At 43.4% G+C, this 24,758-nt stretch overlaps 1 protein-coding gene across 1 annotated transcript in view; it reads left to right on the plus strand.

Annotated features, from left to right (window-relative positions):
• The window catches only part of LOC115108040 (actin-binding protein WASF1), a 149,585-nt gene that overhangs the window by 67,657 nt on the left and 57,170 nt on the right, over window positions 1–24,758 (plus strand). The window contains 2 exon segments of the mRNA XM_029631928.2: window positions 6,166–6,328; window positions 6,586–6,720. Coding sequence (XP_029487788.2) covers window positions 6,196–6,328; window positions 6,586–6,720 — 268 coding nt within the window. The 5' untranslated portion in view covers window positions 6,166–6,195.

Here is a 24,758-nt window from a genome sequence, read left to right on the forward strand (position 1 = left end):
CTGGAAGCAACGTCAGCACACCAGGTGTTCTTCGGGAGCTTCATGAAATGGATTTCCATGGCCGAGCAGCCGCACACAAGTCTAAGATCACCATGTGCAATGCCAATGTCGGCTAGAGTGGTGTAAAGCTCACCACCATTGGACTCTGGAGCAGTGGAAACGCGTTCTCTGGAGGGATGAAACTCACTTCACCATCTGTCAGTTCGACGGACTAATCTGGGTTTGGTGGATGCCAGGAGAACACTACCTGCCCAATGCATAGTGACATCTGTAAAGTTTGCTGGAGGATGAATAGTGGTCTGGGGCTGCTTTTCATGGTTTGAGCTAGGCCCCTTATTTCCAGTGAAGAGAAAACTTAACATTACACCATATAATGATATTACTAGAAAATGTTGTACTTCCAACTTTGTGGTACCAGTTTAGGGAAGGCCCCTTCTTGTTTCAGCATGACAATGCCCCTGTGCACAAAGCGAGGTCCATACAGAATGGTTTGTCGATATCGGTGTGGAAGAACTTGACTGGCCTGCACAAAGCCCTGACCTAAACCCCATCTAACACCTTTGGGATGAATTGGAAAGCCGACTGCGAGCCATGCCTAGTGGCCCAACATCAGTGCCCGACCTCACTAATGCTCTTGTGGCTGAATGGAAGACCCCACAGCAATACCAACATCTAGTAGAAGGCCTTCCCAGAAGAGTGGAGGCTGTAAACGGGGAACCAACTCCATGTTATTTCCCATGATTTTGGAATGAGATGTTCGACGAGCAGGTGTCCACATACTTTTCAAACGCTGTATGGTTTATTAGGCTATCATATTATTGGGCTATATCAGCCAATAGGGTGGATGTCGTTTCAAAGAGAGTAGCATTGGGGCGAAATAGAATAGGAGAGTAGACACTTACTTGACCTACGTTTTGCATAACTTTGATAGGAGTGAGACGATTTGCAGGCAGACAAATGTGTTCTCAATATTTATTTCCAGTCAATGTCAGAGCCTATCATATTTAGCAAGTTCATTTCCATGGAAAGACAACTGTGTCGTGCTTCTTTGCCCATACATATAGCCTGCAGACTATTTAATTGAGACCAGGCGTAAGCGCATTTGATCTATGTCGGAGCCTGCAGCTCTCCAGCAAACATGTCCACATTGGCATGATGTGGGCCCAATGCGGGCAAAATTGTTGGACACACGTAGGCTTCCCACAAAAGCGCCCGCAAGGCATTGTCCCAGTGTGGCCCAGTTTGGGAGCCCTCACTTTGCCTGAAATAAGACCATCTTTTTGGATCAGCTGCCCATAACATTGCATCAGAATGACAACAAAGTTGTCACTAACTTAAACGTTCATCTTATGTAACATGCATTTATCTTTTTACAGACTTCATCATTGAGTACGGTTACATGCACACAATAATGTGAGTTATTGTGGATAGTCAGATTAATATAATAGTTTGATTAAAATGTGTACATACTTTGCAAGTATAATGATTTCCCTAATAATCCTGTTTACATGGACACATCTTAAATCAGGCTACCTGATGGCACTTTGATAAATGGAGAAAATGTTGTACCACAGCAAACATGTGATTCTGAGTTCAGACATGTAAAGTTTGTGTGTGAAAACTATTTCTGATACGCATACATATAGTTGTTCCAAAATGATGCTTACTTCGATTTTGACCTTACACCGATTAACATAAGCATAGTAAGATGTTTACAGGACTATCGCATAATCTGCCTACTGAATTATTACTGTTCATGTCAACGTACTCATTGGCAGTTTAAGATACATTTATGTTGACATTACACAACAGAACACTTAAACACTCGTAGTAATGTTTGCATAACAATAACGTGTGATAATTGGCTTTAAAATTCCGAACTCTCGGTTTGAATGGTGTCAGCAATTCCTACCTTGCCCACTAAATACACAATGGGATAATGCTTGCTGGGTGGTTATATCACACACAGTTAACTCATCTGTGAGTAAGTTAAACAACCAAAAGAGGGTGCAATGAGGGGAGAGTGGGGGCTAGAGACATGAGGTGGGTAGAAACATTAGGGATGGGGGAAAAACATTGATACAGTAGAGTATCGCAATATTTTTTATGCCAATACTGTGACTCCAAGTATCGATTTGTAAAATAAAATAAATAAAAATTTAAATGAGGGGTGCGTGTCTGTTTTCTGTGTCTGCCCTGTATAAGGGCCCTTGACCTGACCACTTGTGTGGCCCTGTGTTCCATTGTGCTGCCATGTGAGTAAATTAATTTTCCATTAGTATTCATTAGCTCCTCTCTTTACCATATTGTTCAGAGAGCAATGAGCGGAGAGAGAGGAGGACCCTGTATTATACAGACACGTGCTGCACACACTCCCTCCACTAGTCCCTTTATGTCGCACAATAGACTTTTTGATCACTCTGTCTCCCTCTCTCACTCTCTTTTTTTTCTCCTGCTCTCGATCTTGTGCTTTCTCTAGCTCTTCCTCTCGATCGCTCACTCTTTCCCTCTCCTCCCTCCCTCTCGCTCTCTCTCTCTCTCTCTCCTGCTCTCGACATTGTGCTTTCTTATGCCCCCTATCTCTTCTCTCCATGCACACTTCTGACTCCATCTTCTCTTTTTTTCCCTATTTTTTTTCTTCTCCTGGGGTAGTGACCAGCATCCCAATGGTCTGTTGCCTTGGTGATGAGTGACAGGTAGGATGCACCACCCAAGCAGCGTGGAGATGGATGAAATGGGGTGAGCTGAGGTGGGGGTTGGGAGGTTGGAGCAGTAGGGAAAGAAACTACTGATTTGAAGAGGAGTAAGAAAAAGAGGAATAAGAGGACATTGGAAATGGTGTTTGCAGTTGTAATGATTCTTTGTGGAGAGATCAACCTTTATTATTCTCATTCTCTCATCTCTGTTCCTATGTGCTGGTGGCTTACTGAAGGAATCCAATCAGGGTTGTCAAGGTCCAGGGCAACTGAAGGAGATAATGCTCCTCCGTTTTGTCTGAAAGATGTCCCTGAAGGACATCCCTCGGTCAATAAGAGAGGGATGAGTAAGAAATGAACGAGTTGATTTCCAGGAAAATGAGTGCTCAGAGTACCATCTCAAAATTATCTAAAGTGAATTGAGGGAAACGCCATTCTCACGCATCCTTATTCAACAGGGAGAAAAGAGAGAAGACAACATTCTGGCAGATTGGAATGAATCTCATTTGTCCATTAAAATAACATAAAATTGATCAGAAATACGGTGTAGACATTGTTAATGTTGTAAATGACTATTGTAGCTGGAAACGGCTGATAGAATATTTACATACAATGGGCATACAGAGGCCCATTATCAGCAACCATCACTCCTGTGTTCCAATGGCACGTCGTGTTAGCTTGTTGCTTCTTTAATCAGGTCAACAGTTTTTCGCTGTGCTAAGCTAACATAATTGCAAAAGGGTTTTCTAATGATCAATTAGCCTTTTAAAATGATAAACGTGGATTAGCTAACACAACGTGCCGTTGGAACACAGGAGTGATGTATTGTTGTCTCTACCTTCTTGCTCTTTGTGCTGTTATCTGTGCTCAATAATGTTTGTACCATGTTTTGTGCTGCTGCCATGTAGTTGTCACGTTGTGTTGCTACCATGCTGTGTTTACATGTGTTGCTGTCATGCTATGTTGTCGTCTTAGGTCTCTCTTTATGTAGTGTCGCTGTGTCTCTTGTGGTGATGTGTGTTTTATTTTTAATCCCAGCCCCCGTCCCCGCAGAAGGCCTTTTGCCTTTTGGTAGGCCACTAATTGTAAATAAGAATTTGTTATTAACTGACTTGCCTAGTTAAATAAAGGTTAAATACAAAAATAAATAAAAAAACAGGGTCCTGAAAAAGGTCACTACATGCAGGGTCACTGGAGGCCCAACTGGAAGTGTGTGAGCTTGCATGCGTGCATGCATAAGAAATCGAGAAGGAGGGAGGTGGGGAGGGATGAGACGAGGGTAGGAGGTGTAGCCTAGTAGTTGGGTGGGGGTTGGGCTACTATGATGCTCTCATAATGTTTTATGTTTTTTTAAGAATGTGTCACAGTACAGTTTGAAGTACATCCTATAAATCTTAAAGCGTGCTAAGATAAATACGAGGGCTGATCATTACCCTATATGGAGGTGGTTGAGTTCAATTAAGAGGATTGTAACATGACTCACATCAACAAACCATTTAACAGGCTTCCTACTAGCCCATAAAGAAGTGTGTCCTTAGTTGCTAGTGCTAGTAATGCCTCTTATGGACTACTTTTTGAACTACTTTCATGTTAATTGCTCCATGACTGTAACATCATTATAGAGTCCTATAGAAATGAAATATATCAGCGATGAATTAAGACAGAATAGTAGTTGGTACTAATGACAGTTCCTGTAGTAGCTGGTTTATCAGTCACCCTATTGCACCTTGTCTGCTTCCACTCCATCAAACATGTCTTCCTTGATTACAGTGCTGATTCATTAATGTCATTATGATTAATTAATGTCAGGGAGGGAGAGGATGGCTGGTTGGACATGATAGACTACCATTGTCTCACAGAGAAAGAGCCTGTCATTTAGTCTGCTGTTCAGCCTAAATGTCCCTCTTGGTTCATTTACTGTAAATGGAGCCTATTCTTTCTTGCCTCCTTCTTTACCTTCACTCGCTGTAAATGTTCCCTTCTATTTATTTATTTCCTCTTTCTTCTCCAGTCCTCTCCTCTCTCTCCATATCCTTCCCTCAGATTCTGAAGCATTCTTTACCCATTTCGTTAAATGGAGATTCACGATTGAAGAGAAACAGTTTCAGTGGGGAAAATGCTGAGTAAGAAAAGCTTTCTGCTTTCTACAAGTACAGGGCATTCGGAAAGTATTCAGACCCCTTGACTTTTTCCACATTTTGTTACGTTACAGCCTTATTCTAAAATGTATGATTTTTTTTTCTTCTCATCCATCTACACACAATACCCCATAATGACAAAGCAAAAACATCACATTTATCACATTTACGTAAGTATTTTGGACTCTTTACTCTTTACTGTACTTTGTTGAAGCACCTTTGCAGTGATTACAATCTTGGGTATGACGCTACAAGCTTGGCATACCTGTATTTGGGGAGTTTCTCCCATTCTTCTCTGCAGATCCTCTCAAACGCTGTCAGGTTCAAATCACATCAACTTTGATTTGAACCTGACAGAGCTTGAGAGGATCTGCAGAGAAGAATGGGAGAAACTCCCCAAAGCTCTGTCAGGTTGGATGGGGAGCGTCGCTGCACAGCCATTTTCAGATCTCTCCAGAGATGTTTGATTGTGTTCAAGTCTGGGCTCTGGCTAGGCCACTCAATGACATTTAGAGACTTGTACCAAAACCACCGTATTGTCCTGTTGGAAGGTGAACCTTCGCCACAGTTTGAGGTACTGAGCACTCTGGAGCACATTTTCATCAAAGATCTCTCTGTACTTTGCTCCGTTAATTTTCTCCCGATCCTGACTAGTCTCCCAGTCCCTGTCTCTGAAAAACATCCCCACAACATGATGTTGTCAGCACAATGGTTCAACGTAGGGATGGTGCCAGGATTCCTCCAGACGTGACGCTTGGCATTCAGGCCAAAGAGTTCAATCTTGGTTTCATCAGACCAGAGAATCTTGTTTGTCATGGCTTGAGAGTCCTTTAAGTGCCTTTTGGCAAACTAAGTGGGCTGTCAAGTACCTTTTACTGAGGAGTTCCTTCCGTCTGGATGCTCTACCATAAAGGCCTGAGTGCTGCAGAGATGGTTTTCCTTCTGGATGGTTCTCCAATCTCCACAGAGGAACTTTGGAGCTCTGTCAGAGTAACCATTGGGTTCTTGGTCACCTACCTGACCAAGGCCCTTCTCCCCCGATTGCTCAGTTTGGCCAGGCGGCCAGCTCAAATCAAATCAAATGTTATTATTTCTGTGTAGGGTAGTTCATGCTGTGTTGGAAGCCTTGTAGCAGTCTGTACCATAATTACTACATAATTGCAACATAATTGTACAGTAATATACCTAAATGTACAGTAGTAATTGTATAATTGTACATTATTAAAGGTTTAATATAACTCAACTATTGAGTTTTAGGTGTGGTAGTGGTAGAGGTATCCAGCGATGTAATAACTTTAACCCCCCCTCTCCCTCCCTCCGTCTTTCTCCAGGTGTGGTAGCCGAGATCCAGGTTTCCCAGGATGCCGTTGGTGAAGAGGAGTATCGAGCCCAGGCACCTGTGCCACACGGTGCTGCCGCGGGGCATTAAGAACGAGCTGGAGTGTGTGACCAATGTGTCCCTAGCTAACGTCATCCGACAGCTCAGCAGCCTCAGTGAGTCACACACAATGTCTGCACACATACACACCTTAATAATACACACACTCAGAAAACACATTGTTGCACACATATACACACACACACATGCTCACACTCACACCTAAACAACACACTCCGTACCCGCATTTTTCTGTTAGGTAAGCATGTTTATTATTTTATTATGCTTGATTTTATGCTTGATTTTTGTATTACTGTATTATACTTAAGTGTGTGTATTAAGTGTCTGTTCTCTGTCTGTGTGTGCTCTACAGGTAAGTATGCAGAGGATCTTTTTGGGGAGCTGTTCAACGAGGCCCACTCCTTCTCCTTCCGGGTCAACTCCCTCCAGGAGCGCGTGGACCGCCTCTCTATCAGCGTCACTCAGCTAGATCCTAAGGAGGAGGAGCGTGAGTACCATACACACGCCATGTTTTACATAGCTCGACCTAAAAGAGGAGTGTAAGTACAAACACACACACACCAGTGTCAAACACACATGCATGCAGGCAACCGCACGCTCACACTCAGACACTCTATCCTCACACACTCCTTTCTTTAGCACTTCCACCACTGATTATTCCTCATCAGGATAAACCCATTCCAGTCGTGTGTGTGTGTGTGTGTGTGTGTGTGTGTGTGTGTGTGTGTGTGTGTGTGTGTGTGTGTGTGTGTGTGTGTGTGTGTGTGTGTGTGTGTGTGTGTGTGTGTGTGTGTGTGTGTGTGTGTGTGTGTGTGTGTGTGTGTGTGTGTGTGTGTGTAAATGGCCTTATTAGAGGAACAGGCCACAGTGAGACGGTGTCATTTTTCATCCTTGCAGCTCCAAAGATCCACACTGTACAAACCAAACCCTCCACACACACATTCCCTCATCCGCAGACTCAGTAAGCCCCCAGTATAGCCATTCTAACCAGCTGTCCACTAATTCACTTACTGTAGCCCTGCCTCACACAATGGCCTGTCTTTGTGAGGAAATTAGATATCCAGATATATGTGATATGTAACAGTGGTGTAATGAAAAAGAGATGTATAATGCCCGTCTGCCTGTCAGTGGAGGGGCCTGGTTAGGCTGTTAGGTAAAACAAGTTCTAGAGAGTGTAGGGAGACATGGGGGGGGGAGAGAGAGGGACTTAGAGAGAAGGCGTGTAGTATTAGGCCAATACCACGCTTCTGCGCCATATCGATTTCCCATTGACCAGCAGGGTTTTTACAACTTGGATTAGGAGAGCTGTAGAAGTAGCTAGATATAGTGCCTTAGAAAGTATTCATACCGTTTGACTTTTTCAACATTTTATTATGTTACTGCGTGAATTTGTCACTGGCCTACACACACTACCCCATAATGACAAAGGGAAAACATGTTTTTAGAAATGTTTGCAAATTTCTTCACAATGAATTACTAATATATCTCATTTACATAAGTATTCACATCCCTGAGTCAATACGTGTTAGAATCACCTTTGGTAGTGATTACACCTGTGAGTATTTCTGGGTAAATCTCTGAGAGCTTTGCACACCTGGATTGTACAATACTTGCACATTATTATTTTAAAAATTCTTCAAGCTCTGTCAAGTTGGATGTTGATTATTGCTAGAAAGCCATTTTCAAGTCTTGCCATAGATTTTCAAGCCGATATAAGTGAAAACTGTAACAAGGTCACTCAGTGTCGTCTTGGTAAGCAACACCAGTGTATATTTGCCCTTGTGTTTTAGATTATTGTCTTGCTGAAAGGTGAATTTGTCTCCCGGTGTTTGTTGAAAAGCAGACTGAATCAGGTTTTCCTCTAGGATTTTGCCTGTGCTTAGCTCTGTTCTGTTTCTTTTCATTTAAAAAACTCCCTAGTCCTTGACGATGACAAGCATACCCATAACATGAGGCAGCCTCCACCATCCTCGAAAATATGAAGAGTGGTAACGTTTTGTATTCAGGAAATAAAGTGAATTTCTTTGCCACAATTTCTGCAGTTTTACTTTAGTGCCTTGTTCCGAACAGGATGCATGTTTTGTAATATTTTTATTTTGTACAGGCTTCCTTCTTTTCACTCTGTTATTTAGGTTAGTATTGTGAAGTAACTACAACGTTGTTGATCCATCCTCAGTTTTCTCCTATCACAGCCATTAAACTCTATAACTGTTTTAAAGTCACCATTGGCCTCATGGTGAAATCGCTGAGTGGTTTCCTTCCTCTCCGGCAATTGAGTGAGGAAAGACGCCTGCATCTTTGTAGTGACTGGGTGTATTGATACCCCATCCAAACTGTAATTAATAACTTCACCATGCTCAAAGGGGTACCCTTAGTGAGGCATTGGAAAATGTTCTTTGTCTTTGTGGTTGAATCTCTGTTTGAATTTCACTGCTAGACTGTGGGACCTTACAGATAATTATATGTGTGGAGTACAGAAATGAAGTAGTCATTCAAAAATCATATTAAAAACTATTATTGCACACAGAGTGAGTCCATGCAACTTAAACACTTACTCCTGAACTAATTTAGGTTTGCCATTAAAAAGAGGTTGAATACTTATTGACTCAAAACCGTTCAGCTTTTCATTTTTTATTCATTGTAACAATTTCGAATAACATCATTCCACTTTGACATTGTGCGAAGGCCAGTGACAAAAATGTAATCCATTTTAAATTCAAGCTGTAACACAACAAAATGTGGCACAGTATATATACACTATACTGGACTGGGCTGGCTCTGTACATTAACACAACACATTGGTACCCAAGCTAGATGGGAGGGGGATAAGAGGTAATAATGTTTTGTGAGCGGACCAAGAATTTTTAGGTTGCTCTAAAGCAGAAAGATGGAATAAACGAGTCTGGAGCAGGTTTTCTTACATTGAACTAAGTTCTCTATTGAGGTATTTTCTCTTCTCAAACACTCCCACAGAATCAAGGATGATCTCAAGGATAACACCAATCTTCTTCTTTACAGGGATAAGGAACACAAAGTGAGTAACTTTTAACTATAACATAAATCACGGGTGTGTCACCGGGTGGTGGTGCGGATCCATGGTTGCCATTCCCAAGAGGTAGTTTGTCCTCATCTTCTCTCTTTCGGGAGGTAAATTCTCTCCTTTGGGGAATCAAAATCACTCTTTTTTTCCTCCAGTCTCCCTCACTGCCAGTTCCCTCTTTTCTATTCGTAGGGGTGAAGAAAATAAGTGATTAGTACCGTCAGCTGTCCTTAACTGCCTCTGATCACCTTTACTCACATGCCGGGCTGGGCTACTATCTGTGGGACCAGCCTGCCCCCTGGTGGTCCTTCCACATAGCTCCCTTCTCAGGACCGGACCGGAGGGCTGGGGGCTAGACGTGCCGCCTTGGTCGTGTCGGGACAGTGCGTCCGCATTCCCGTTCCTTGATCCGGCCCTGTGGATGACATGGAAAGTGAATGGTTGTAATGCAAGAAACCATCTGGCAATTCTGTTGTTATTGTTTCTATTACCGGCCATCCACATGAGAGGAGCATGGTCAGTAACGAGGGCGAACCTACGCCCAAATAGGTAGTCCCGGAGAGATTTGAGGGCCCACTTAATGGCTAGGGCCTCTTTCTCTACGGTAGCATATCTCTGTTCCCGATCACTGAGCTTCCGACTTATGAAGAGAATAGGCCTCTCTGCTTCGCCTTCACCCTGAGCTAGGACAGCCCGAGCCCCGTATCTGAGGCGTCTACCTGCACAATGATCTCTTGGGAGAAGTTGGGAGCCTGCAAGACAGGATCAGAGCACAGGCTATCTTTTAGCAACTGGAAGGCGTCTTCCGTCTCTTCCTTCCGCGCTACACGGTTTGGCAGGTTTTTCTTGATGAGATATGTGAGGGTGGTGGCAATGGTTGCATATCCAGGGATGAAATGGTGATAATATCCCATTATTCCCAAGAAAGCTCAGACATCCTGCTTCTTCTGGGGCCGAGGCCAGTTCCGAATTGCCCTAGTCTTCTCTGCATGTGGACGTATTTTTTTGTTCCCCACGGTATATCCCAGGTATCCCGCTTCAGACAGACCCAAGCAGCATTTTTTGGGGATTCGCTGTCAGCCCTGTAGCCTCCAGGCTCACGGGCACTGCCCGCAGTCGCAGGAGGTGGCTATCCCAGTCCTCGCTGTGGATGACCACATCGTCTATGTACGCCGCTGCATACTCTTGACGGGGTTGTAGAATGGCATTCACAAGGTGTTGGAAAGTCGCCACCGCACCTTGCAGTCTGAACGGTATCATCACATACTGAAAAAGCCCCTCCGGTGTGGCGAAAGGCAGTCTTTGGGCGGTCCTCCAGAGCCACCGGCACTTGCCAATATCCCTTCTTCAGATCCAGGGTGGTGATGAACTTGGCCTTTCCCAAGTGGTCCAAGAGTTCATCCACGAAGGGCATGGGATACGCGTTGAACGTAGAGATTGTGTTTATGCCCCTAAAGTCGTTGTAGAGCCTCATACTACCATTGGGTTTGGGGACCAGGACTATTGGACTGGACCACTCACTCGTAGATGGTTCAATCACCCTAAGCATCTCCCTTACCTCTTTCTTAGCGATGACTCGGTGTTCCTCAGAAATCTGGTAAGGCCGGATATGCACCTTCTTGCCTGGTTTGGTGTGGATATGGTGAAACAGGACATCTGTTTGTCCGAGGAAGGGAGAGAATACCCTGCCGATTTGCATAATCTGCTTGTCTAGCTGTCTCAACTGCTCGGGCAGGGGAGTTCTGCCACGGTGCACTTGTAGCGGGGCCTCCTCTTTTTCCTTGTCCTCCACCCTCCTCTCTTCCATGGTACTTATTCAACAGGTTGATATGATAGAGTTGGACGTTCTTCCTCCTGTCAGGTTGCTTGATGCGCTAATTGACCGGAGAGACCCTCTCCGTTACCTCGTAGGGTTCACTCCACTGTGCCAGAAAGCGGTGTTGGGCCGTGAACACAAGTACCATCACTTTCTCTTCCACAGTGAACTCTCTGGGTGTCGCCAACTTGTCGTAGGCCCGGCCTTGAGTCTGTTGCGCTTTCTCCATATGCTCCTTTACTTGGGGCCCGTCTGCCGACAATCAGTCCCGCATCAGGTTAACATGTTCTATCATCGACCAGAATGGGCAGGGTTGAGTCATATGACCTCCCAGGTCTCCTTGGCTAAGTCAATGATCCCTCGACATTGTCTGCCATATAGCAATTCGAACGGGGAAAACCTTGTGGATGCCTGTGATACTTCTTGCAGGGCAAACATTAAGTAGGGCAGAAGCATGTCCCAATTTTTGTCGTCTCTGGACACCACTCTTCCCAACATGCTTTTAGTCATCTTGTTCAGGCGTTCGCAAAAAACGTCTGTCTGTGGATGGAATATGCTTGTGCGTATCTGTTGAACCTGGTATAACGGACACAGGTCCTTCATCAACCGGGACATAAACTGGGTTCCCTAGTCAGTAAGGATTGTCTTGGGAAGGCCCACCCGGGAGAACAGCATGAACAATTCCTTGGTGATTCCCTTTGACGACATGTTGCGAAGAGGTATGGCTTCTTGGGCTAGCTGTCGGACAGTATCCCTGTATGGTCTGGGTCACCATTAGTAGTTCCTGCTTTCCCCCCTTCGTAACACAACCCAATACAAGAGGCCCTGCCTGACTGCATAGTAGGGAAGAGAGGGCTCACCAGATCCGTCAATATTTCTCTCGTAGATTACCTTCACCTTCCTCATGGCTTCCCCTAGGTCTGGGTCTCTATATGCTGAACTGTCCCTTTAATTATTGGGGCAGGTCGACCTCGGTGTAGAGGTTGTTCTCCATCCCTGTCGTGGGTGGACCTCCTCTGACAGGACTTCAAATATATCCCGTAGCCTCTGGGTCGCTCCTTCCTTCCTCCATCGTGTACAACCCCTTGCAGGAGTCTTCATCGGAGGTTTCCTGGAATAGCTGTCGGAGGCATTGGGTCTGTATTTCTTCCTCTCCTCCAGAGGATGAGGCCGAAGCTACGTTTCCTTGTAGGTCTACTAACTCGGGCATGGACTTCTTTTCTCTTCTTTTGTCTGCTTTCTTGCCCCCCTGTGGTGGGCCAAGCCTTGGCGTGTGATAGAGAGACCTGATCCCCTTTGTGCGTAAAGTTGTCTGTCGATGCTCCTTATATAGTGGACAGTCTCTCCCGATCAACAATGGCACCATCAGCTGGGGTACTTTCCCCACCCTGACTGTATACCTTCCTTTCGGGGTGAGAATGGACAGACTCATGGTGGGTATTAGTGGGTGTCTCCATGGATACAGGACACAGTGTTGCTGTGGTCACCATCTGCTCCTCTAATGTAACCATACTTCCTGAGTCAAGAATGGCTACCATGTCTCGTCCTTCTATACGAACCGGAATCTCTGGGGCTATTTCTGCTAACCAACAGGAGCAATCCTGCCCTCTTGGATAGGGGTGCGTGGGGACGGGCAGCAATGACTCGGTGGCCATATTGTGGGACGTAACGGTCCGGAGACTGACATTTATAACACCGAACCTGTTGTGTGGGTGATGACTTCTCCCACATCCAGAGCGGGTTCGGTCGTTTCAGTGGTGGACGTGCCGGGGTTAATCGGGGAACGGTCTTGCCAGAGTCCTCCTGGTCTTCCTTGTCCCCTTTGAACAACTCCCAAGTAGATAGGTACGTTTCCACGGCATGGGCTATATCATTTGCTGACGAGGGGTTTGTTTAACTCACAAACCAATTTAAGTCCATGGGTAATTCCTTCAAAATCTTGTCCACTACGAGAGTCTCTACAACATGTCCTACTCCATTTCCGGTTTCCAGCCACTGTTTCATTAGTCGTATGAGTGCGAAGATCTGGGCCCTCACGGGTTGGTCGGCCATATAGGTCCGTTGATGGAACTTTACGGCTCAATCTCGGGCGGTCAGCTGGTACTGCGACAGAATCTCGGTTTTCAGTCAACAATAGTCAGCAGCTTTGCGGGGGTCTATGTCATAGTAGGCTTCCTGGGCTATCCAGGTCAATAGAGGGGCTAACGCGCTCGCCCATTCTGTTGGGGGCCACTGTTCCAAGGTGGCCGTCCTTTCGAACGTCATGATGAAAGCCTCAATATCATCCTCCTTTGAGAGGCGAGGTAAGATGGCGTGAGCAGCCGCTCTCAGCTTCACTCTCGGTTCTTCTCGCCTGCTCAGCTGTTGTTGCATGAGTTCTATGGTTGTCTGCTGTGCCGTGATCAACTGTTGTAGTAGAGCATTATCCATCTTTCTTGTATGGTTCCTCTGTGTCTACAGGTAGATTTTCGTTTTCCTTCTTATCCTCGTGTAACTCGTCCACCTAATGCACAAAGTTCTCTATTGAGGTGTATTTTCTCTCCTTACTCCCACACAATCAAGGATGATCTCAATGATAATACCAATCTTCTTCTTTACAGGGATAAGGAACACAAAGTGAGTAACTTTTAACTATAACATAAATCACTGGTGTGTTACCGCCTTAGCTGTCTGTTCGTGGAGAGCTCCTTTCGGGTGGTGGTGCAGATGCATGGTTGCCATTCCCAAGAGGTAGTTTGTCCTCTTCTTCTCCCTTTCGTCAGGTAAATCCTCTCCTTTGGAGAATCAATCACTCTTTTTCCCCCCCCAGTCTCCCTCATTGCCGGTTCGCTCCTTTCTCTTGTAGAGCTAAGAAAATAGGTGATTAGTACCGTCAGCTGTGCTTAACGGCCTCTGATCACCTTTACTCACATGCCGGGCTACTATCCGTGGGACCAGCCTGCCCCCTGGTGGTCCTTCCACAGTTTATTAGTTCACAGGATCAATACTTAAAGTCCCTTAATTTAAATATTTCAGCATGGCATGTATCAGTGCTTTGTGTGGAGTTGCCTTGGAGTTATTCTTGTATTCACTTCAGCTATATTAGTGTCCCACTTAGGTCCCCTCACACCTTTTTCTCCTCTTCTTCCATTCTTCCACCTCCCCCTCATCTTCATCCATCTCTCCACCTTCTCCTCTTCCCTCAGCTCCCTCCTCCACATTTTTGTGCAAATGTTATGATGCGTGTGATTTAATAGTCCAGTCTGCTATAGAGAGGATATAATTTCATTCCCCCCCATGTTGTGACTCCACACTGTCTGGCACGGGGACTACTACGGGTTCACCCTGTCATACAACTCTCTCCAGGGGTTACGGGTTGGACCAACACACAGACACACACACACTCCTCATATCCAGGTCCCAAGCCACTCCACAGTACCGGGGTGCAGGAGTTAACAAATCGGCCAGTGTAACAAACACCACAAAACTCACATAAACAAAATACTTTGAAAGGGAATACCTAGTCAGTTGTACAGTTGAATGCCTTCAACTGAAATGTGTCTTCCGCATTTAACCCAACCCCTCTGAATCAGAGCGATGCGGTGGGCTGCCTTAATCGACATCCACGTCTTCGGCACCTGGGCAACAGTGGGTTAAAAGCCTTGCTCAGGGTCAGAATGATAGATTTTTACCTTGTTAGCTCGGGGATTCATTCCAGCAACCGTTCGGTTATTGGCCCAATGCTCTAACCACTAAGCTACATGCCGAAATACAATGTAGCAAGCACTGTTGAGCTTCTGCTAAGCTGAGTTGGCTATCACACACAAACACACGCATATTGGAAGGGTGAGTGTAGCCTGGCTTTATCTCTCCTTGTAATATAAGCCTGCCTTCTGTGTTGTAGCTCCATTTCGGTCCTATAGGTGAAGGGCAGAGACACAGCTATACTGCATAATACTGAGCTCTGCAGTAAAAGCAGTGGAGTGTTAAGTCTTTGTACTGCAGACTGCAGCGGAGGTTAAAATGGCTGAACTGTCTGCAGGTTAGTTTGAGATCTCCAGCTGCAGAGAGTTGCAGTATGTGCCATTCGACTCCACACAACAGTGTGTGTGCATGTCTTTGTGTGTGTGTGCAATTAGCCTCCAAACAATAATCATTACAAGATCATTTAATCATCACAGAGTTACTGTAATGATACAACAATACATAAATTAACACAGCTTGTTCTGCAACTATATGGCAAAATAGGGAAAGAAGTGGTAAAGAGAGAAAAATGGTGGATGTAGTAAAAAGAGCGAAAGAGATGTGACAGAGAGATGGACGGTTATGGGAAGGGCTTAAGATTTGTTTCCCGTAAGATGTACTTTTCATCCCCCACCACACACACACACACAAACACACACACACACACACACACCCCTCTCCACCGCAGGAATTCTGGGTAATGGTCTGTGTGAGTCTGTTGTACCTGAGAAAGACAGTGAGTAAGCCGCAGAGCAAGGGAAGGAGAGGGGATTGAGAGAGTGAGTGCAGGTGGCGTCATGTTGTAAATCAAGGCAGGGGGGTAAGGAGATAAAGAGAGGTCGCTGAGAGGAGTACGTGAGTGGGGGATGAAGAGGATAAAGGGGGTCTCTTAAAGGAATAGAACCATTGATGCCGATGAGGTTTACATTAACACAAGAGTGGGAAGGACTGATGTGTGTGTGCGCATTTTGGAGAAAGGTGGAATGGTTGTATGTAGATGAGCTATCTAAATAGAGAGCATGCAAGATGACTAGCTCATGGGTAGAGAAAGGACACTGTTTTGATGCATACAGCATGAAATTGAATGTTATTGGTCGCATACACGTATTTAGCAGATGTTATTGCGGGTGTAGCGAAATGCTTGTGTTCCTAAGTAATATTTAACAATTCACAACAATACCCACAATTTTAAAAGTTAAACAATGGATTTAAGAAATATATAAATATTAGGATGAGCAATGTCGGGGTCCGGAGTGTTTTTATATACATTACCGGTCAAAAGTTTTTTAGAACACCTACTCATTCAAGGGTTTTACTTAATTTTTTAAATATTTTCTACATTGTAGAATAATAGTGAAGACATCAAAACTATGAAATAACACATATGGAATCATGTAGTAACCCAAAAGGTGTTAAACAAATGAAAATGTATTTTGTATTTGAGATTCTTCAAATAGCCACCCTTTGCCTTGTTGACAGCTTTGCATTCTCTCAACCAGCTTCCCTTGGAATACTTTTCCAACAGTCTTGAAGGAGTTCCCACATATACTGAGCACTTGTTGGCTGCTTTTCCTTCACTCTGCGGTCCGACTAATCCCAAACAATCTCAATTTGGTTGAGGTCGGGGGATTGTGGAGGCCAGGTCATCTGATGCAGCACTCCATCACTCTCCTTCTTCATAAAATATCCCTTACCCAGCCTGGAGGTGTGTTGAATTCTAAATAAATCACAGACAGTGTCACCAGAAAATCACCCCCACAAGATAACACCTCCTCCTCCATGCTTTACGGTGGGAAATACACATATGGAGATCATCCGTTCACCCACACCGCGTCTCACAAAGACACGTTGCTGCTATTCTTTGTTTATTATTTACGCATAGTCACTTTAACTCTACCTACATGTACATATGACCTAAATTACTTTGACTAACCAGTGCCCTCGCACATTGACTCTACCGGTACCCTCTGTAAAAAGCTTCGCTATTGTTGTTTTACTGCTGCTCTTAAATTATTTGTTACTTTTATTTCTTATTTTTTACTTATCTACTTTTCACTTAACGTGTATTTTTCTTAAAACTGCATTGTTGGTTAAGGGCTTGTAAGTAAGCATTTCAGTGTAGGGTGTTGTATTCAGCGCATATGACAAATAAAATGTTATATGAATTGAACCAAAAATCTCCAATTTGGACTCCAAACCAAAGGACAAATTTCCACCAGTCTAATGTCCATTGCTCGTGTTTTTTGGCCCAAGCAAGTGTCTTCTTATTATTGGTGTCCTTAAGTAGTGGTTTATTTGCAGCAATTTGACCATGAAGGCCTGATTCACACCGTGTGTACATGTGGATGTATTTCAAGGTCTACCTTCAAATTCAGTGACTCTTTGCTTGACATCATGGGAAAATCAAAAGAAATCAGCCAAGACCTCAGAAACAAATTTTAGACCTCCACAAGTCTGGTTCATCATTGGGAGCAATTTCCAAACGCCCGAAGGTACCATGTTCACATGACCATCGTTATGTTTGGAGGAAAAAGGGGGAGCTTGCAAGCCGAAGAACACGATCCCAACCGTGAAGCACGGGGGTGGCAGCATCATGTTGTGGGGGTGCTTTGCTGCAGGAGGGACTGGTGCACTTCACAAAATAGATAGCATCACGAGGGAGTAAAATTATATGGATATATTGAAGTAACATCTCAAGATATCAGTCACGAAGTTAAAGCTTGGTCGCAAATGGGTCTTCCAAATGGACATTGTTCCCAAGCATACTTCCAAAGTTGTAGCAAAATTGCTTAAGGACATCAAAGGTATTGGAATGGCCATCACAAAGCCCTGTCTTCAATCCTATAGAATATTTGTGGGCAGAACTGAAAAAGTGTGTGCGAGCAAGGAGGCCTACCAACCTGACTCAGTTACACCAGCTCTGTCAGGACGAATGGGCCAAAACTTATTGTGGGAAGCTTGTGGAAGGCTACCCAAAACGTTTGACTCAAGTTAAACAATTTAAAGGCAATGCTACCAAATACTAATTGAGTGTATGTAAACTTCTGACCTACTGGGAATGTGATGAAAAAAATAAAAGCTGAAATAAATCATTCTCTCTACTATTATTCAGACTTTTCACAAAATAAAGTGGTGATCCTAACTGACCTAAGAAAGGACATTTTTACTAGGATGAGAACTGAGCTTAAATGTATTTCGCTAAGGTGTATGTAAAGTTCCGACTTCAACTGTACCAACAAAAGGTTGTGATCATTCTACCAGGGTCCCTGCAGCGTACGCTCAAAATGGTGTGATTAAAATTCTTATTTAGAATGTCCAGTTTCGATTGACGCAACAGTCAGCATTTGAGCTAGCTTACAAAGTTATGTCCTGAATGTGACTTTCAGATATTCACAGATGTAGCAAAAGCATACACAATCATCCAAACTGGAAATTGTAGGCTACATTAGTACTTGTGCTAACTGAGGAAAGATTGACGCAACACAAGCGGTCATATTTTGATAACTATCGGCTGACAGAAACCACAAAATTAATTAGCTAAAAACAATAAATATTTATAATTCATCAGATCACGGGTGAGCTCAACATTGATTGAAATAATTGAGTAAAACTCTTTATAGAAATCAAAGGTTATCCAACAAGGGTCGTTTGTATTTTGTCGACCGAATATAATAAGAGGAGAGAAGATGAGTTTGGTCTATTTGCAGTTTGCATGTTGAAGGGGGTGTGTCGTCTATGATAAAATCACCTCATTATAATACCTTTGGTCTGACAGATGTTTACGTGACATGCAGAATGCTTTGTATAATGTCAACAAACATGACGCCACACATAGCTGGCATATAGCTTATTATTAGCTCATTATAATCAGTACACCCTTCAAAGAAGTATTATACACACGTCATAGGTGTCCATTACAATCTATGCAATAAACGGAATGCATTATTTGTCACCAGTACTTGAAAACATGAATAAAACTGTAAATACATTATGCTCCATATATACATATCTCATTACTACCTCTGAGGGTTTAGAGCTTGAGGTAGTAACAAGTACTTGGGAGTATGGCTAAATGATACACTTTCCGTCTCTCATCAAAGCTGCAGGCTAAGGTTAAATCTAGACGTATAGTTTCCTCTATCATAATCGCTTCTCTTTCACCCCAGCTGCCAAACTAACTCTGATTCTGACCATCCTGCACATGCTAGATTATGGAGACATAATTTATAGATCGGCAGGTAAGGGTGTTCTCGAGCGGCTAGATGTTATTTACCATTCGGCCATCAGATTTTCTACCAATGCTCCTTATAGGACACATCACTGCACTATACTCCTCTGTAAACTGGTCATCTCTGTATACCCGTCGCAAGACCCACTGGTTGATGGTTATTTATAAAAGCCTCTTAGGCCTCACTCCCCTCTATCTGAGATATCTACTGCAGCCCTCATCCTCCACATACAACACCCATTCTGCCAGTCACATTCTGTTAAAGGTCCCCAAAGCACACACATCCCTGGGCCGCTTGTCTTTTCAGTTCGCTGCAGCCAGCGGTAGGAAAGAGCTGTAATAAACACTCAAACTGGACAGTTTTATCTTAAACTCTTCATTCATAGACTCAATCATGGACACTCTTACTGACAGTTGTGGCTGTTTTGCATGCTGTATTGTTGTCTCTACCTTCTTGCCCTTTGTGCTTTTGTCTGTGCCCAAAAATGTTTGTACCATGTTTTGTGCTGCTGCCATATTGTGTTGCTGTGTTGTCAAGTGTTACTGCCGTGCTATGTTGTTGTCTTAGGTCTCTCTTTATGTATTGTTGAATTTGTTCTTAACTGACTTGCCTCGTTAAATAACAGATAAATAAGTCAAATGAATAATTGGTTACATTCTCATGTTTCTATAACTCGCATCATAGTTCTTGTGTGTTCTTTATTCTCATTTCTGTTATTATCTATGTGATTATTATTATTATCATCGCATTGTTGGGGAAAAAAGGTATGAATTTCACTGTACTGTTTTACACCTGTTGTATCCCGTGCTCTTGGCGATTAAACTTTGAAACCGGAAACTTGCTCACTACCAAACATATGTAGATAGATTTGACTATCGCTCTTGTCATAACTCTCCTGTGACGATCTGAAGGATCAGGTTACAGTGGGTCCGCTCTAATTTGTAAGTCGCTCTGGATAAGAGCGTCTGCTAAATGACTTAAATGTAAATGTAAATGTACAGCACGCGCTTTCTCTCGTAGAGGGAGAGAGCAGGAAGTTGTCTGTTTTATGGCGGTCATAAAATACACTGCCTCTATGCTCTGCAGTGTTCGAGAATGGAATGTAAACTGTGGAACACAGAGAGACCCTTGGACATCAAAAGTTGGAATAATTCAACAGTATTTATTTTTTTGAGAATGTGGGAGTGGTCCGTGGACACTTAAGGGACAGTCATGATGAGTGTGTTTCAATTGGTGATCTCATGAAGGACAGGAAACACACATAACTGTATCTCTTAAAGTTTACATTTCCCAACTGTCAGGTTTACATTTAAATATTGTGAAATGTATGTGATTAAACATGAAACTATTTGTGAAAAGATGTAATGTGATGTTAACCTTCTAAATGAGAGTATGGATTTTCAAATGAAGTTTAACTTGTCAGGGCCACACCCCCGTGAGCCCAGACATCACATTGGGCATCATAAAACCCATTTCCTACAAAATGTATATTAAGTCAGAGAACGCCGGGACAGAGTCCCCACATTGGAATGGCTATAGATCATTAGACCAGAAAATATGGAGCTGACGCGACATGTTGAAATGGCCACAGACCATACAGCTGTAGTTTTGGCTACACGGCTGGAAATAGTTCAACTCTAGATTCGATCACTACGGAATAAGTGCAAATCCTAGATGTATAATTACTAGTCTGCAGCTGGAAATTACGTTAGTCTAGTACGAGAATATCGACAACCGCATCTATTCTATGCAACAACCATCTGTACGCCTGATGTATCCATTACAACAGACACTACCCAGAGCCGCTGAGAAAGCTACAACTACGAAAGACATTATTTCTGGGGAAGTTAACCAGAGACTCTCTGCTGAACTGACTCTCCGACAGATGGACCGGCGATTTCAACAAAGAAGACAACATCGAAATACAGGCGTAAATATATACATTGCAATTATTCTTGAATGAGCGGCCATTCATGTGCAAAGGATGAGCATTTCAATTAATGTATTTATCAATTGTGTGTAGTGAATCCATTTAGTCTCTCCCGATCTTTTCCTGTCCCCACCCCTTTCCATTGTCTACCAAACCAATCATACCAGTTTAGCCCACTAGGGACCTATCAATGCATTGTGTTAGTAACCAGTATCTACTGTTTGTTTGTTATGTATTTCTGTGATTATTTAGTTAGTTGGTAAATAAATAATTAAGCCAATTCATACATCACTGATTCATGATTTAGGCTAGAGTTTGTGCAGATATGCAAGGGTTTGCGACATTCAGTAATGAGAACTGATGAGGTAATAATAATACATTAATGAGAATGACTAATCGATAAGATATGAAAATATCTGAGGAATTGATTCGGGAAATAGAGACTTTATAAACATTTTCCCAACTTCCTAGTTAATTAAAGTAGACAAGATTAGTTTAATCACATAATTACACAGAGAATTAATTTGATAAAATAGTCTTCACATTTAATGGTAGTCACAGACACGACACTCTCAATTGCTTAAATCGCTGAACACAACAGGTGCTTATTAGAGACAGGTTTCAATTTGACCCAGACATCTATTTCCTTAATGCACACAGCTTTTGCTCATTAGCATAGTTCATTATTTACTTCCAGCATTTACTTCCAACATTTAATTTTTAATTTCTTATTTTCCTGTTCTAATGTGTTATCATTTACACACTGTGACATGTTTCTTTTATCTTAGTATGCCTCTATTTCTAAAAAGGTCCTTGACCTAATAATTATTCTCCTCTTTGAATGTGCATTTTTTCAGCAGTTCTTACTTGCACCACTAGAAAGGGATCAGCCGATTTCTGGAGGTCTGTACCCGAAGTTGTTGACTGTTTTTGTGTTTGCAAGTTAGCTAGCAGTTCTCCGCTGTTTCCAGCCAATGGCTAGCAGTTTCTTACTGGCAATAAAAACAAATTATTGCCATAACGTTTGAGTCCTTAATGTAACAAATCAAACATTAAAGCTTGTAAAGAATTCATGCTAACCTCGTAAACAATTCATTTACACCCGGCATTTATTTGAAACCGGCGTTTATTTGCTGAAATGTGTGCTGATGCCCGACTATTAAAAGGGATAGGTGACTATTTGAGTCTGAGTTTTAATTAAAGTTGTATGGTAATTCAGGGACCTCAGTCCACCGTGACCACATTATGATTCAAATGAGCTCTTTATCCACCTGCACCTGCAGCCTCACCCAGCATCATTATACACCCATACCTTGACTCCTTATACAGAATATCCTCCCTCCCAGTCCCAGTGCCTAAAAATGGGTATTGTCAGCTGTCAGGGAGCGATGTACACATCCAGAGAGTGAGTCTGACAGAGGGAGCCCAGAGCCATGCGAGGAGTTACATACACAGAGGAACCAGGGACCGCAGCACCAGCACAGACAACTGATTTGTAGCGCAGTGGAGAGAGTGAGGGATGAATGAAGGGACTCGACACATTTAGGAGGAGAGTGAAAGGAAGAATATTAGTGGATAGAGAGAAGGAAGAAAGGGAAGGAAGAAAGGGAACAAGCTCAATCAGGAAAGGAATGGAATTAAGAAATATTCAGAACTGAGAGAAGACTGGAAGTGAGAGATGAAGACCATAGAGGAAAGAGAGATTGAGGGCAGAGAGAGAAAAGATACAGAAGGTGAAATCAAGGGCATCTCTCTTCTCTTATCCCCAGAGCTGTGTAGCACTGCCTATCTGCCTATATGCAATCACACAGAAAGAAGGAGTTGGGCGCTGTGGGGAAAGAAAAGCAGAGAGAGAGTTAGCAGAAAAAGAGAGACAGAGCAGGTGGTGTGGGGAGATGAATGAAGCAGGGGGAAAGAGTAAGAGAAGGAAAAGAGAAAGTGGTGTCTGTACCTCTCCATCTCTCATTCTTTCTCTCCATGTGTGTGGTTGAAGGTTGAAGGTTGAAGGTAGATTAGGTACAGTGGTTCCTCCTTTAAAAGTTGCGGCACACTACAGCATTCTGTGGCATGTCATTTAATTCAGCCATTGTAAGTTATTGCTAGTTTGACCACCAGAGGGCATCTTTGAGAAGCATTTGATAGTTCTCCGTATTGGCATTACCAGAGAATTTAAAACCTTTTTTGTAATAACATAGTATATGGGATTGATTTGATGAAATTTGGCTTAATTAATTATATTAATATTATGGGGTTTGTATTCAGAGAAAAATGAAAAACGAAACCCTCTGGGTTTCTATGGCGCTGTACAATGTGACGGTCGGAAGTAGACTACAGGATCGGAGTATTCTAAATTGTTTGCCTTCATTAGACAACTTTGTTCCAATATTTCTGTAAATCAGTGATATTTGCTCCCATAGTAATTCGTTATGATCCATAACCAAATCAACATCTGCATTTTGAAAGATTTTTTATCATTATTTTATTAACGAAATGTGTTTATTTGTTTATTAGGCTACTGTGCAGTCTACAATACATACTGTAGTAAACATGGGAAAGTGCCTAATTCCTAACATAAGGGAGAGCAGGCCATGTCTGTACTACAGAATGCGGGGCAAGTGGGAGACCGGGGTTCAAATCCCCATTGGGGAGGAAGGAGTAGGCTGTCCTTGTAAATAAGAATTTGTAAGAACTGATTCCATATGTGTTATTTCATAGTTGTAATGTCTTCACTATTATTCTACAATGTAGAAAATAGTATAAATAAAGAAAAATCCTGGAATGAGTAGGTGTGTCCAAACTTTTGACTGGTACTTGCTAAATTAATTTGATTCATATTATGGTGTTTCTATTCCATGAAAAACCCTCTGGGTATCTGTTAGAATGGAACGGAAAATATGTCGCTGTACAACGTGACAGTAGGCAGTACAGTACTGGGATATTTTACTAAAGAATCCCTGTGTGGTGCAGAGAACCCCGACGGGGAGGAAGGGGTAGGCTGTCGTTCTTCTTAACTGATTCCATATGTGTTATTTCATAGTTGTGATGTTTTCACAACATAAACACAACACAACATCCTTATCATTTATCGCCCTCCAGGTTCCCTCGGAGAGTTCATCAATGAGCTTGATGCCTTGATAAGCTCCTTTCCTGAGGACGGCTCACCTCTCACAGTTCTGGGCGACTTTAACCTCCCCACGTCTACCTTTGACTCATTCCTCTCTGCCTCCTTCTTTCCACTCCTCTCCTCTTTTGACCTCACCCTCTCACCTTCCCCCCCTACTCACAAGGCAGGAAATACGCTCGACCTCATCTTTACTAGATGCTGTTCTTCCACTAACCTCATTGCAACTCCCCTCCAAGTCTCCGACCACTACCTTGTATCCTTTTCCCTCTCGCTCTCATCCAACACTTCCCACACTGCCCCTACTCGGATGGTATCGCGCCGTCCCAACCTTCGCTCTCTCTCCCCGCTACTCTCTCCTCTTCCATCCTATCATCTCTTCCCTCTGCTCAAACCTTCTCCAACCTATCTCCTGATTTTGCCTCCTCAACCCTCCTCTCCTCCCTTTCTGCATCCTTTGACTCTCTATGTCCCCTATCCTCCAGGCCGGCTCGGTCCTCCCCTCCCGCTCCGTGGCTCGACGACTCATTGCGAGCTCACAGAACAGGGCTCCGGGCAGCCGAGCGGAAATGGAGGAAAACTCGCCTCCCTGCGGACCTGACATCCTTTCACTCCCTCCTCTCTACATTTTCCTCTTCTCTCTCTGCTGCTAAAGCCACTTTCTAC

This window comes from Oncorhynchus nerka, linkage group LG24 (genome assembly GCF_034236695.1).
Source record: "Oncorhynchus nerka isolate Pitt River linkage group LG24, Oner_Uvic_2.0, whole genome shotgun sequence".
Taxonomy (NCBI): Eukaryota; Metazoa; Chordata; class Actinopteri; order Salmoniformes; family Salmonidae; genus Oncorhynchus; species Oncorhynchus nerka.